The sequence below is a fragment of the Lithobates pipiens genome, unplaced genomic scaffold, assembly GCF_037356315.1.
Source record: "Lithobates pipiens isolate NorthernLeopardFrog02 unplaced genomic scaffold, aLitPip1_a1.2 Scaffold_19, whole genome shotgun sequence".
Lineage (NCBI taxonomy): Eukaryota > Metazoa > Chordata > Amphibia > Anura > Ranidae > Lithobates > Lithobates pipiens.
Genome location: NW_027507764.1, coordinates 359,990,070 through 360,005,344, shown reverse-complemented (window position 1 = coordinate 360,005,344; position 15,275 = coordinate 359,990,070). Strand labels below are relative to the sequence as shown.

General features: G+C 36.5%; 1 protein-coding gene across 4 annotated transcripts in view; it reads left to right on the top strand.

Annotated features, from left to right (window-relative positions):
- The window catches only part of ATXN1 (ataxin 1), a 432,593-nt gene extending 418,038 nt beyond the window's left edge, over nucleotides 1-14,555 (top strand). For all 4 annotated transcript variants that reach the window (XM_077492233.1, XM_077492231.1, XM_077492234.1 and 1 more), the window contains one exon: nucleotides 1,254-14,555. In XM_077492233.1, the coding sequence (XP_077348359.1) occupies nucleotides 1,254-1,778 (525 nt within the window). In that variant the 3' untranslated portion in view covers nucleotides 1,779-14,555. The remainder of the gene's footprint in view (nucleotides 1-1,253) is intronic.
- The last annotated feature ends 720 nt before the right edge of the window (nucleotides 14,556-15,275 follow it).

Here is a 15,275-nt window from a genome sequence, read left to right as displayed (position 1 = left end):
GATGTCACCCGGTGACCCGCCCCTTATGATGACACAGTGCCGGGGCATGTGGGGACTGTGACGTCCACCATGTCCACGGCATTACAGTGGGAGAGAGCATTGTGTCAACATCGGAAGAACAGAAGAAGGAAGAAGAAGAAGACGGTGACAACGAAGGAGAAAGCCGGGTCACCGCTAGCAAAAGAGTGGCAAAAGAAGAGCCCAGGAGAAGAACCCCCGAAGTCGGAAGAAGACCCCAGGAGCTGCCTAATAAACTACTTTAAAAACCTGTGTAGTGTGTTTTTTATTGACTTCTTCCCCCAGGGGAATGGGTAAGGGGTACAATGTACCCCATACTTATTCACATAGGGTGGTGGGCCAGGATCTGGGGGCCCCCTTATTAAAGGGGGCTCCCGGATTCCGATAAGCCTCCTGCCCGCAGACCCTGACAACCAACGGCCAGGGTTGTCAGGAAGAGGCCCTTGTCCTCATCAACATGGGGACAAGGTGCTTTGGGGTGGAGGGTCGCAGGGTGCCCCCCTTCCCCAAAGCACCCACCTCCCCATGTTGAGGGCATGCGGCCTGGTACGGTTCGGGGGGCGCTCACTCTTCCCCACCCCCTTTCCTGACCAGCCGGGCTCCGTGCTCAGATAAGGGTCTGGTATGGAATTTGGGGGGACTCTATGCCGTTTTTTCAGCATAGGGTGTTCCCCTTAAAATCCATACCAGGTGACAGGGCTCGCAAGGTGTCAATCTCGCCGATGAAAGCTGTGAGATTGACGTCCCTTTCTAGTCCTATCATATCTGGAGTCACGTATAAAATGAATGGACGGGCAAGTCCGTCCATTTTGAAAGTCCATCGGGAAGTCCATCTGGCCTAGTCTGTTGTAAAGTCAGTTCGTGTGTACGCAAGTCAGCTCATTCGGAAAGTCCGTCGGACCTTCGCCGAAAGTCCATCGGGAAGACCTACGGACCTAGTCCATCGAAAAGTCCGGTCGTGTGTACGCGGCATTACACTCTCTTTCACACTGCCCAAAGCCAGAACTAACAATCCCCCTCCAAACACACACAGATGGGAGAGGAGAGAGGGCTCGATACTTAAAAAATTTAAATAAATGAAAGTACCTCATCTAATTCTTCTTTCTAAGAATCAAAATTAGCATTGATAGTTATCTGTTCTTATATGTATTTTGAATCATTCCTTAAAACCAGGAAAAGATGGTATTTGGGATCATACTTTTTAAACTCAATATCTTTTTTTTGTGTTTCTTTAGGTCAGTGTGGAAGTCTTGATAGAATATCCATTTTTTGTGTTTGGTCAAGGCTGGTCATCATGCAGTCCTGAGAGAACAAGCCAGCTCTTTGATTTGCCATGTTCCAAGTTGTCGGTAGGAGATGTCTGCATATCGCTTACACTCAAGAATTTAAAAAATGGCTCTATAAAGAAGGGGCAGCCCATGGATCCAGCTAGCATCTTGCTGAAGCACCCAAAGAATGACAGTCTGTCTGGAAATAGACACAGGTATGCAGAACAAGAGAATGGGATTAATCAGGGAAGTGTACAGGTTTCATCTGAGAATGGAGAACTAAGGTGTCCTGCTGGATTGAATGCCGTGTCCTTTGAAGCCAAAACAGAACCTGGTAAGCCCACGACAACAAGGAAGAGGAGGTGGTCTGCCCCAGAATCACGAAAATTAGAGAAATCTGAAGATGAACCACCATTGACTCTTCCCAAGCCCTCTTTTATTCCTCAGGAGGTTAAGATTTCCATTGAGGGTCGATCTAATGTAGGGAAGTGAAACCTGTTCAGAAAGGAGAAATTAGGCTTACCCTTGTCATTTTATTCAGATTACTGTACTGTAGAATAAATAACCCAGTATTTACATGTTATCATCTTATTTTAGGTTTATAACATTGTTATAGTTGTGGCTGGTATCCTTCAGAAGGCTGTTGGTGCATATGTTCTTTTCACAAGTGTTCACTAGTATGCTAGCTAGGATGTGGGGGAGCTACTCATGAGGCAGTCAAATCTTTCCGCAATCTTGATAGAGAGGGTTGTATAAGTGTGGCTTCTGTGATTTAGTTTCAGGGTGCCAATTTCAAATTTCAACCACATTCTATTTTGAAATCTTTTAGAGAGGATTACAAGGGAAATGAAGAAAGAAATAAGTGCACATGTGGAGTCTGTGCTTGCATGCATGCTGATAATTGAGCTTTCCCATGGAGGGTATAGCTTTATGACTGTGTTTATGTTGTGGGTCACTGGCATAAAGAGATAAGGAGAGTGAAGGGTCATTGTCATGGTGACAATGCTAAAATACCAATTTACATATTTTGGTGTAATTGTCCAGTGTTCACGTTTTCTTCAACTGGTCTCATCATAGGGTATTGACTTGTGCTGTGTGTCATACTGGTGTGGTTAGCTGTAAGATTTTGATGGCAACGTATCCTTTTAAAGTAGACATATGACTCCACACCACCGTGGCCAATGGCACTAGTTCTATAAGTACCTTAAATTCATCCTATAAAAGCCTAGCTGTACAAGTCAACTTTAGAGGGACAGACATCCCTCCATGCTCTAAAAAGTCTTTTATGTGCTGTGAAGAAAAAATATTTCTGTATGTCCTTTTAATTATTTGTGTCATTAATATTTTTTAACTTCCAATTGTGTAACTGCTGGAATGACATCTCTAGTCTGGCTGTCAAACAAGCACAGTTTGACAGGACCCAGAGGCAAATACTAATAGAAAACTCTCTAGCGGATTCCTGTTTGGACATATATTCATAATAGTAAAACTTGCAAATGTTTTGGAAAGATGGCATGTGCTTCCCAGGGTCAAAGCACACTGCCAATTACAAGCACTAACATCATTTGCTGACATCCTGGGCACAACCATTTTATGTTTAATTCTGTTCTTTGGTGTCAGTTGGTGCCACTTTTTTTTTATTTTCAAAGTTTAGTGTGACATGTTAAGGATCAAGAACTGGAGGAGTAATAAGATTTTTTTCTTTTAGCACTTAAAATGCTGTTCACACTTTATTGACAAGCATCTTGGTCTAATGTTTGCTAAGTACTGTATTTCATTTTTAATCTGTGTATTTCAAAAAATATTTTTCTTAATTTTTTTTTTCAACACTGAAACCATGTAGAGCTTCTTAGAGCAAGATGTTGAAAGTTTTAATGTGGTTTCAAAGGGATGAATGTAAAACTTGACCTAGGATGTGACCGATTATTGTCCCAAAGGACTACTTTACAGAAGGCACTTTCAGAAAAGAAAACTTTGAAGTCATATGTGAGCTGACATGATTACAGAGAATCAATAGGGAAATATTAAGCTAAAAAGAAAAATTATACAAAAAAAATTACTTTTTTTTGTCCAGTGTTTGTTGAAGATGGACTTCAAACAAAAAAAAAAAAACAGAAAACCACAAAAAAAATTCTTGCAGTTTGCACATACTGAGTTTTGCATCTGAATGATATTTCTGCAATTGTAATGTAATAATGTTGTAGAGAGAGGAATGAACAGCTGAAAGAACATGGATACATGTAGCAATTACTTACTATTAACTTGCCTAATCTGTTTAGGGTAGTGTTTCTTTCACAGTTTCAAACTTTCTGTCACACTGAACCAAGTCTGAGAAGTAAAACTTTGAGAGATCAGAGTGTAGTAGAGCATTGTGTCTGCACGTATGTGTTTTTATTATTATTATTTTTTTTTTGTTTTTATTAACCTTTATAAAAAAACAAGCACCTATAGTCATGAGTACAAGAAATGTTATGTAGATTTGCATATTTTCCATTTTTATGTTAATATAAATTTTAAAAATGGAATTCATAAACAAAGAATAGGCAGAACAGGAATACTGCAAGCTTGAAAGTGTAAAATTAATGTGCTGTCACACTTTGGCTAGTACAAAAAGTATTGCGTAAAACATGTACTGCATAACTTAAAAAAACGTATTGCCTTTTATTTTATCTCGTCCATTCAGTCTACTTAATGGTATGGTAGCTTGATCTAGTTGAGGAATATTGGTCTTGTCTATTTCTTTTTGTCCTTGCTTTGGTTGAGAATTTTGACATATTTCCTGATCATGTCATCACTGTTGTTTTTCTAGTAACATATTTATCCTTTGAGACTAGAAATTGTGTATTTTTGTGAAATTTGTTACTTGAGCATTGCACATACTGGCTTAATGGCCCCAAATTCCAAAGCTAGTACCACATAACTCACTTTATTGTTTTCTTTTTAACACAACTCCAATATCCATCTTCTAATTTGTATGTAGCTTTGAGACAATTTATATGGATTCTTCTAGTGAAAGAAAATATTCACAGTTATTTAGGGATTTTTAAATTCTGTAGCATTTTAGTCCATTTATAATTTACCAGTGGTTTTTGAAAGAAATGTGTTTACTTCCAATTAGTTTATTTAGTGTCATCAAATAACAAACTGTCTTTCGGACCTCTGTTTTTAACGATCTGCGATGCTCTGCTTGACCCTAATGTCATAGCACCAAATTTCGTAATTGGCAAATTCTCAGGTACAGATCTCTTAATGTTTACTGGTGTGACATGGATAGGCAATAGAGAAAAGAGGTGAAATTCTTTTAGGTGAAATATATGTGAGCGTCCACACATTTCTGTAAACATTTGTTAAAGTATATTGAAAATATACACATATGTATACAATAAATATTAATAAATGTGTATATATATGTAGGATTTTTTATAAATCCTATATCCAAAAAGTTTCAATGTATTGAAAATATACACATATGTATACATTAAATATTAATAAATGTATATATTTATGTAGGATTTTTTGTAAATCCTATATCCAAAAAGTTTCAAACTATATGAAAAAAAATATATATCATCGCAGTAGTATTTATTTCCTGTAAATACCCAAACATATGATGGCTTTTTATTTTCTCCTCCGCAAGAACATATATTGGTTTTGGCCTGGAAAAGTAAGTGTGTGTGTGGGGGGGGGGGGTTAATGTCATCATGTGTTTAGATTCATGATGTCATGTGCCAAAGCTGGAGCAAAAAAGAATTGAGTGCAAAAGTGGAGCAGTTCCCCATAGTAAAAGAAAAATGAAAAGAAGAACTGCTTTCATTTAATTTCCAATAATGCTGTGAAGTACTAGTTGTGTTAACTCCATGCTTGCTCCAGTATCCCTAAATCTGCCCAGGTGTTATACAATAGTACATGAGAGGGAGGCTTCACATGACCCCCCCCCCCCCCCACTCACTGCCTCCATTAGCACAGGGATTAAAGAGGAGGCCTCTGGTTCCCTAATATGGGTGTATGGAGGAGTCATTTGGACCCGATATAGCCTCACAGCAGTACTACCACTTTTACTAACATCCTTCTGTGGTGAATGACAACACTGTAATGATGTTAGGAATGTATGTAGCAACATAAGGAATTCAAATGAAATACAATTCTATATATTTTAGTCATTGCGCTCACTATTACCCCTTATCTGAAAAACTCCAGATCTTAGGCATTTTAGATTAATTAAATTAGAAAAAGATGAATATTTTGTGCAATAATTTTCAAAATAACATTAACAATCATAACTGAAATTACTCAGTCTACCCAGGAAGCAATAACAAATCATAATCATTGAAAAGGAAGGCAAGCACATCCTGTAGCACTTAACCAGTAACATAGTATAACCTTCTCAATCAGTATCTTTTTTTTGGGGGAATCCACAGACAACTCTAGTGAGCATGCAGATTCAATTCCCATGTTTATTCAGAAGAAACATATTTTAGACATGTAAGCAGTGCTGCACTCTTCTAAACTCCGTATCACCTGGCCACCACATCGGGTCAGGCAAGTATTGCAGCCAATTACTGACCTCTCTGGTTGTGGAAGGATTTTTATTGTACTTGTTCTCCTCAGGGCACTTTTTCTGTTTATTTTGGTATAGAAAGAGAGATCGGAGTGTGCAAGGAACTAGCGCATGCACATACCACTATTATGCATAGAGAGGAAACAGAAATATTCCTAAACAATGTAAAAATCAGGTAAGGCCGTGAATGAGAGCACTGCTATAAAAGGCTGTTCATACAATAACAAGTTTACAAGAATTTCATGTTTTGAGAAGTGGAAGAAGGTCTGCCACTAAACATGACTCTTAGGCTCCATGCACACTGGCATAAAGCGGAACTTTACCCATAACAACCCATAACAACTTGGTAAAAAATAATGTTCTTTAGTAAGGAACCTACAATAATAATTATGCAGCCAAAATAGCGTGTGCTGTAAATTGCTTCCAGCATTGCTCCTGTTTCTTCTTGCTGGAGGCTGGCATTTTGCTGAAGCCCAAAGCCCCAGCAGTAAATCATAAAGCGAGACTAAACCCATGGTATGGGTTTGAGGATATGATTGTATCCTCAACCAAATTCTCAAACCATCAAATGTCTGGTGTTATAACTGATCACATGTACAGCACCATGGCAGTTGCAGTTCAAACAGATGCAGCTTCCTTGGCTGTATTGTAAAGGATAGGAGGGTTTTATTCCATTTTCAGCAGATCAGCCTCTACAAACTCAGCAGTGCCTAAAAATGCCTAAAAATGGAGAGCAACTGAGCATGTGCAGAACAGGGTGGGACCATGTATTACTGGATTTTAAACAGTATAGGGACTTATTTTTAAGGTTTTACATAGCTATACATGCAAAAGGGGCCAACCTGAAATGATCTAGCAGGACTTAATTTTCTGACTAAAGTTCCACTTTAAATATGTGCTTCTACAGGAGTTTTGCATTTTGCCAATAGAAGCAGCTCAGTGTGTTCATGCACATTAGGATGATTACAGGCATATTTTGAGCTTAGTCTTTAGAGGCAGGAAAAAACCCTTCTAGTTTGCATTTCTGGAGCTTTCTGGCAGAAAAAAATGCTATACTCTCCTAAACTGTGTACAAAAATGCTCTATATGAGCGTTTTTTTTATGCTAAGCGAACTGTGTTTTTTTTTTAAGCCCAGTGTGCATGGAGCAAAAGACAAAATGAGCTTTCCAGTTCTTAAGTGAACACGGAATCCCCTTCAAGAGACATTTTTGTTATTAAGAAGTCATGTAACCATTCAGCAGTAATTGCAGGGGGTCCAAATTTTGGATTGATCATTTATTTTTTATTTTGAAGCCTGCAGCAAGAGGGAATAAACCTATGGCAGAAAAAGCAGTAAAACTCATAGTTCAGCACTACGGCATAGAAATCTTGCTGATGGAGGCCTTAAGATATTTATGATGGTAACTGGATAGACTGGGCCTTGAAATGATTGTAGAAAGCATCAGTTCACTTTGGCTGTGAAGGATTTAGTTACTCATACATGTCCTATATTATCTCCCATAATTAGAAAGGCCATATTTCACAAAACCAGAGAGAAAAAAAAATGAAGAGAACAAATGAGTACATCATCATGTAAATTTTTTTTAAGAAAAGCCGATGCAGTTTAATGAGATCTGACAGAATCTCGTTGTTTCGTCTTATACCTGTGACTGTTATTTAATTTACACTAAAATACAGGGGAGTAGAAAGAGAGGGATGACCTATTTTTGTAAATAATAGTAGATAAATCAATTAATGTTGAGTGAGTTGTTTAGGGCCATACCAGATGCACCCTATAAAACAGGTATCTCATTGTCCATGTCCCATTGTGGCACTCAGCTGTTTCATGTACATGTATCTATGTACATGCATAAATATCTGTATACAGTATGCACACGCACACACATTAGAGTATCTCACCTCTGTGTGCATAGTTGACAGCAGCAGTAAAGAGAAAAAAATATAGCAGCTGCATGGAGACAAGGCAAAAATAACTTGGTTGCTATGCAACATCTCTATTATCTCATCCTCAGATGCAATATACTTTCCATACATAATGGCATCACATTTCTATTATGAATGAGAACTTTGTATCCTGGTTTAGGAATTTATATGATCAGGTTTAGAAATATCCTAGTTTTAGGTTCCATGTTTGTGACATAGGAACGCTTGTTGAGAGTCCCCCATGTTTTCAAGGGAACCAGTTGCGTCTGTGGAATGTCCAAGAAGCTTCATGTCATCGTCATTCTCATCAGAGAGCGATCATTCACTTACATGGCCACGTGAAAATAAAAATGAATGTAATATGAGCAATTTATTATACTTGTTACAGAATTTTAATATCGCTAACTCATGGCTCTGCCATTCGTTACTAAATGTAATTCCAGGGTCAGGTATGCATAGTTGTATGTATAGTGAGACAAAATAGAGAAAAAAAAAAAAACCTAGAGATCTATGTGTATATAGACATCATATATATTTTTTACATTTCAAAGTATACATACAGGTGAAGTGTTATTTTTCTACCCCTCACTCTCAGTAAAACACAAAAGAAATATTGGCATCCATCAATATGGTGCAACACGGATTAGTAATAGATATTTTTTTAAGATGCTATAAACGATAGAAGCAACGTAAAAAGAAGCAGTCCATTGACTTGTTTGTTACAGAGAAAGAAATGAATATTTTATTGCATGCTTGGGAGATTTGAAGGGTCTTTTAAGAAAATCAAAATGGGGGTTGAACTCGCTTTCTGTTCACTAGGACTTTAAAATTAATCTTGACCTTTCGCCTACTGTGTGTTTATGGGGTTTCACTGCTGAGTAGTGTTTTTTAAAAGAAAAAAATCAACCAAATATATTATGTGCTGGCCACTAACTAGGGGGAAGACTGATTAGGAAGGGAGCAAATGGACTGCTGCTTTTACAACTTTTGACTGTATTGGTTGTTAAGGTGTTTTTCTGTTAATGTTCAGTTGTGGAGTTTAACAAAACTGTGGGATGAGCAATCCTTTCAATATATAGCTCCCTAAATCGTAATCTATTATATTCATAACTGGCGCACTTGCTTGATAAGTCTGACGCAACTTGTGATTGTGAACCAATAGGCGCTGCTTTTCTGTTTGTCCTTATTTTGTTCTGGCATAGTCTGGATTCTTGCATAGAACTTCATGGTACTCATATTCTTGTCTTTGTTTCTTGAGCTGGGTGGATTAAGAGGTGTAACGATTGTAGGTGTGGATCTGTACAAATGAAAATTAGCCAGGCTTTTGCTGTTCCCCATTTTCCTCCAAACAATAGTCTCTGACAACAGTCATTTTTTATTTTAGTTTGTTATCGTTTTAGTGCCAGACATTGAGTTTACAATGGAAAACAATCATTAATAAATTAGTCAGGGAGGCAACTAAGAACCCTTTTTGCTTACTAGGGATTTCAATACATACTATGACTGTTGCTTATAGATTTTCATAGGGTAAATTTACCCTTATGTGTGGGTTACATTAGGGTAGGGACTTTTATTTGAAAATGTTTTTTGCCTTATGTCTTTTAAATTCATTATGAAATACTTGTCCAGTTGTGTATATAATCTCTTAACATCCTTTAGTAATTGCGTTTATCTATACCAACCTGGAGACTTTTAATTTTATCATGTCCGTCTGTAATGTCACCACTTCAAATGTAGTGACATCATTACTGTTTGCTATCAAATACCTTTTAGAAAAAAAAAAACTTTCACACCTCTTACTCAGGGATGGGGCTGGTGTATGTTTGGTACACTGATGTGACCAGAAGCAGCACTTTCACTACTCCGGAGCACTGCTGTTGTACACTTTAAGGTTTGTTTTTCTTTCTTTTGAATTGGAACTACCATATCACCATGGTACATAAAATTCAGTACTTAGATCAACTGCAGATTGCATCAACATTTACCATATACACATATTTGAACAGATTATTGTAAAAGCAATACATTTCATACCTTTAAGGAGAAGTTGGATTTCTCGAACTGTCAGGATGAACAATGCACTTTTTTAATATTATAGCCAAAATTTCTGACACTCCATTTTTGTCCACTTAGAAAATTTTATCTGTGGTATAAAAAAAAAAGTTGCTGGGGAAATATCTGAGTGTTTGCTTAGTTTCACTGATATTTGGCCTTTTATTTTTTTTTAATCAGTAGATAATCTGACAATAGCAGAGAGCACAAAATAGCTACATTGTCGGGTGATTTACCTGACACTGCATTAAACCAAAAGATAGAAAAAAAAACAAACCGTTTGTATAGTTCGACTCCGGAGTAAACTTTTGTTTTCTTTTTAATTTTTACGCTGATGACCTCGCTTCAGATGTGTTACCTTACTGATAGAACCTTTTCTCGTAGCACTATACTGTATGTTGTGGGAATATATTTTTTTTAATGTATACCTAATCTGAGAAGCTTATTTTTTTTTTTTTTTTTTCTGAAGCACTCACATTTAGGAGTACATGACAAGCTTAAAAGAAATTGCACAAACAAAATGAATGTTGGAATGAGTTATTCAGTGTTTGAAAAGACATAGGTTCTGTTGAAACAATGGTGGGTTTCATACTTTGTAAAGTAAATAAATATATATATGTGCTTGTATGCGTGTGAGGGTGTGCTTGTGTGTGTCCGTCTGTGTGTAAACACACATGTGTTTATATATGTGCGTGCACACACAAATATTCACGTTTGTATACAAAAAAAAGTAGAAAAGTAAAAACATTGCTATTTTTTCTTATTGTAAATAGAAATCTGTCAAGTTTAGATGATCAGGTGTATATCAAGTTTAGATGATCAGGTGTATACGGCATCAGCCAGAGACAATTTCTACTTTATTAGTGGCTGGTAGAGGGCAAGTATACTTAATTTTAATTATTGAAGTATATATGTAGGATAGATCTATTGTGACAATTGAATTGAAGAAAGAGTTGGCAGTGGGAGGGGGCCATGGAATAAAAAGGTTCAGTCTATGGGGGTAATTTACTAAAGTGAAGTGAATTAAACTTGTGTTTGCTTCACACACCAAAATTGTGGTCTGGTGAAGTTTCAATGTTTTTTTAATTCCTTTGCACATGATTGTAGATTTGAAGTCAACACAGTTTCACTTCACTTAGTGTGTCTGTTTTCAGAGTAATGACTGTGGGTTCATTATAAAGTGATATGTTGTAATAATATTCCAATAGATTGTTGATGGGCTGTAAACCCAACAAATGAAAAGGTTCAGCTTTTATGTTATCGCTAACTTTAAAGTCATAAACTATGAGCAGCGGTGTTAGGTTTTTATGTCTGATGTTTGCCCTGCTGGCATAAATATGTGTTAGGCCTTTTTGGGGTTGAGGGAAAAGTGGAGGTGTTACCCACAGCGACCAGTCAAAGGGTATGTTCCCAGTGGCGAAAAAGTTAATGCTATCGCCTGATTACAAGCTGTTGGATGCCTCCCATCATTCAGTTTGTAGATATTAGCCCCGTCATTCTCTTTATGAACCTGGAACTGCTAGAGGCAAGCAGCAGACGATCTAAACTATTCCAGTTTATTTTCATACATCTGAATTTTTACATATGCTTTAATATTCTACTATGTCTACGTGATATCTGTCCTCATAGTAAAAACGTACAATCAGGTTAAACGGATATATTTGGGTTTCTATGAAAAGGAAAAAGCGGGTAATTTGCACACAGTTCTAATCTACTATACGTTTGTTAGTTGCACTATACATTTATCATTTTGATAAACATGACTGCCCATGCCCAGCACTTTCAGGGTTTTTTCTCCATTCAGATGATCCTTTTCATTTTTGGAGTTAACAGTCTTTTGTTTCACATTGTCATTGCGTCCCACACAAAAATGGCAAATTTTTGACCATTTATGCCTTGTTTGAATACATTTCTGCTACTTCAAATATATATATAGCTATTGCTTGAACACTGAGACAGATGAGTATATTGAAATATAATACACAAGTGCCCTAAATATAGGTCAGATATTCTGTATGTCTCAGTAGATGCTGATCAATGATGTAATTGCTTATATTGGAGGAAAGGGTGGTAGTGATGACATAATACATATGTCAGTTATTTAAAGTGACTTTTTCAGAGATAATTTTATGGGGGAACTGCTGACAGTGGAGGTAAAATATTTCTGGTTACTTATAGCAACTACTACAAACAAAAATATCTTCGCCCTCCTTCAAATGTACACTTGTGTATTATATACAATATCATGTTCCCTTATGTAAAATGTAAAGGTTAACAGAAGTTGTTTGGGAGTTCCAAGACCTGCACGAAAGCCAATTTGGTTTTACAATATATGGTCACAGAGCTCCTCCATTACTTCTTTTATCCTCTCTTATGTATTACAGAAGATATATATTATGCTGTTCCAGGACAATAGCTTTTTGGTTTAACATAAGTGTCCGAAAAATGGCATGCAAAATAAAAAACTAGCTCTAGAATCATCGGTACTTATCCAAATGAATTTGTCACCAATGTAACTATGAAAAAAATATATAGTTACGTTTAAATATTTGAAACTAGAACTTTGTAATGTAACACCATTTCATGTATCTGTTATTTCTTGAGTGGTGATGGTATTAAAATTAAGTATGTTTGTTTGTGACGTAGCCACCTGAGGTAGTTATTGTGATATAATCTCTTATTTGTATTGTTTTATTGTCATTATGTGAAAAGACTAGAGTCTTCCATTTAATTTAATTGGAGACTTCACCCATGTTATTTCTTTGTCCATTTCTATTATGGCTGGTCAAAGCTGCAATTCCCTTCTCTTGCTTGTGCTTCTGTCATACTTTGGAAGTGTTTTACAATGAATGCAAACTAGTCCACAGTGTCCAACAGGATTCTGAGGCACTGTTTTGCCAACTTGGAAGACATTGATCTGTTACCTCTTTCATAATACAATAAACCACATGCAGAATATTTATTGGAAAACAGAACGTTCCATAATTTAGCACAGCTCTAAGTAGATTTTAGTGGTGAGGAAATGTGAGCCTATATTATAGAGTTTCCATAAAACATAGAGAAAATGGAGTGTATAACAATTAAACAAACAATAAATAAAAACAGTATGTGTTACTACATGCCTCCAAACAGGTAGTGGCTTTGTTGGAACAAACATGTTATGTTTGATGGGACATCACTTAAAAAGCTGGAACCATTTGGGAGACAGAATGTAAAAACCTTTTATTCTTGACCAACCCCATGGTTTCTTCTCACTCACCAACATCTACCTTCTGTCCCACACATAAAAATGTCTATAGAAATCAGTAATTAAAAGCACTTAATAAACTGTATTTTATAATTCACTACAGTTTGTGGTCCTTCATTTACTTTTTGCCATATTTTTGGGATTTGAGCACTACTCTCAGAAAAAGAAAAAAATGCACTAAGACATATTCATATAAACATTAGCAGAAAGAATAAATCAAACAAACTTGAAGTTTTTGCTCATGGCAGATAATTATATTTCCAATGCTATTTTCCAGTGTAGGTAGCAAATTACCTTTGTCATTGGATTGGTTGTTATACCCCACCTACATTTTGTATCCTATCCCCCTAGGCTCTAAGTTTAGTACCATATACTATCCTGACAATTTGATATAGGTATTTATCATGATGAGAAATCATTAGAGTGTTTTCTCCTTTAACTACCCAGAGAAGACAAGTACAGGTGTCCTCATGCAGCCTTTGCTGTAATAGCAATCACTGAAAAGAGTATCCAGTGTTAGTGTTAGGCCACCACCAACCATACAGCCTACATGGTTTGCCACTACTGGCCGGTACTACTACATGTTAGTTACATGCTTAAGCAACCCTTTCTGTGCTTTGGCATGGGTAGTACTGCTGACCTATCCCCAGTCCTATATCAGCTGCCCACAAATCTGGACCTGGTTATCGCCAAACCACACATTTTCCCTTACATTAATATTTTCAAAATAAACTTTCATATAATAAATCAAATCAATGTCCCCACGTTACTTAAATATTCTGCATTAGAAATGACTTTGTATTACATTTATATGTGAACGTCTCCTTGTTTTTTTTTTACAGACGTTAAGTAATAGAAACTTGCCCAAACCTTATAGTGTTATTTAAAAAAAATACAATTCTGATTTCCCAGTTGCCTGTGGGAACTAATGATGTGTTCTCATGTTTGCGGTAATGCACACTTCTGTGATATGCCAAATGAAAAGTCATTTGCAGCTTTGTGATGGGATGCAACTGGGCTGATCCAGCCAAAACCAAGTGGGAAGATGGAGGAAATAATGTTTAGCACCTTATTGAGCAGAGGAAAATGTTTCAGTGCATACAGACATAGTTCAGAACTTTTTATTGTGACAGAATTTTTTTTTTTTCCATATGCGTGCATACTCTCTGTAATTCCAGTGTAAAATATTGTACTTGCACTAGCTTTTATAAAAACAAATATTAAAAAAAAAATGGAAGAAAATTCATATTCTATTTTCTAATCGTGGTGTGTCTATTTGTAGGATACACTCAAGTCTGTTTATTGAATTTTATGGTCCCTTTCTTTGATGGTGCTTGCAGGTTTTCTAGGTAGAAATTATTTCATTATAATAAAACAATGTTTGATTCAAAATTTGAACAAAATTGTTTTAAAGAATTTGTCTGTATACCAGTACAAGTTTATTGTTTCAGTATACTCGTACTAATAAAATAACAGTGCCAATTGCAACCTTGTGTCTTGCCATTTGTCTCCACCAAAATAAAAACACAAATATCATTCTTGCACACATTTCTTTATTTGTCTGGTTAATGAAACACCTTTCGTGATACATACACAGGCCAGGTAAGTACTGGACATCACATGCTTTTATAAAACGGTCTTCAAAAATTTTAAGATAATTATGCTGAAACTTACTTTGCATTTTTTAAAGCTGCACTCTTTTCATGGTTATTTTAAATGACTTATTTCTACATAGAACTAGCACAAGTGCTTAAATTTGTCATGCATTATTGTGTTGTTTGCTCCATTGTTATATATAGAAATTGCAGGCAAGAGCTCATTAGACCTGTGCATGTGCATCATTTTTCTGAGTGTGCAGAGGTATGGGCAGATTGGGAAGAATATGCCAACACTTCTCATTTGGGAAACTGTTCATTCTAGTTCTTTCAAACAGGTGATAGAGCTGTACAGTATGAACTGACATTCCTAACTGTCATACTATACAGCTCTACCTGTCTTATATAATGGTGTCATAGAAGAATAGGAGTTATTGCAGATTGCTTATTGTAGATGCTTCCAATAATCCTGCTTAAAAACACAAAAATAGGCATTGAATTCATATATTCTTAGGGCTCATTCAGACAGCATATTCGTGTAATATGGATGCACAACTGCCAGCAGCTTTTCACCAAGGATGACACTAATCTGTTGTCTCAACGAGCCCATAGG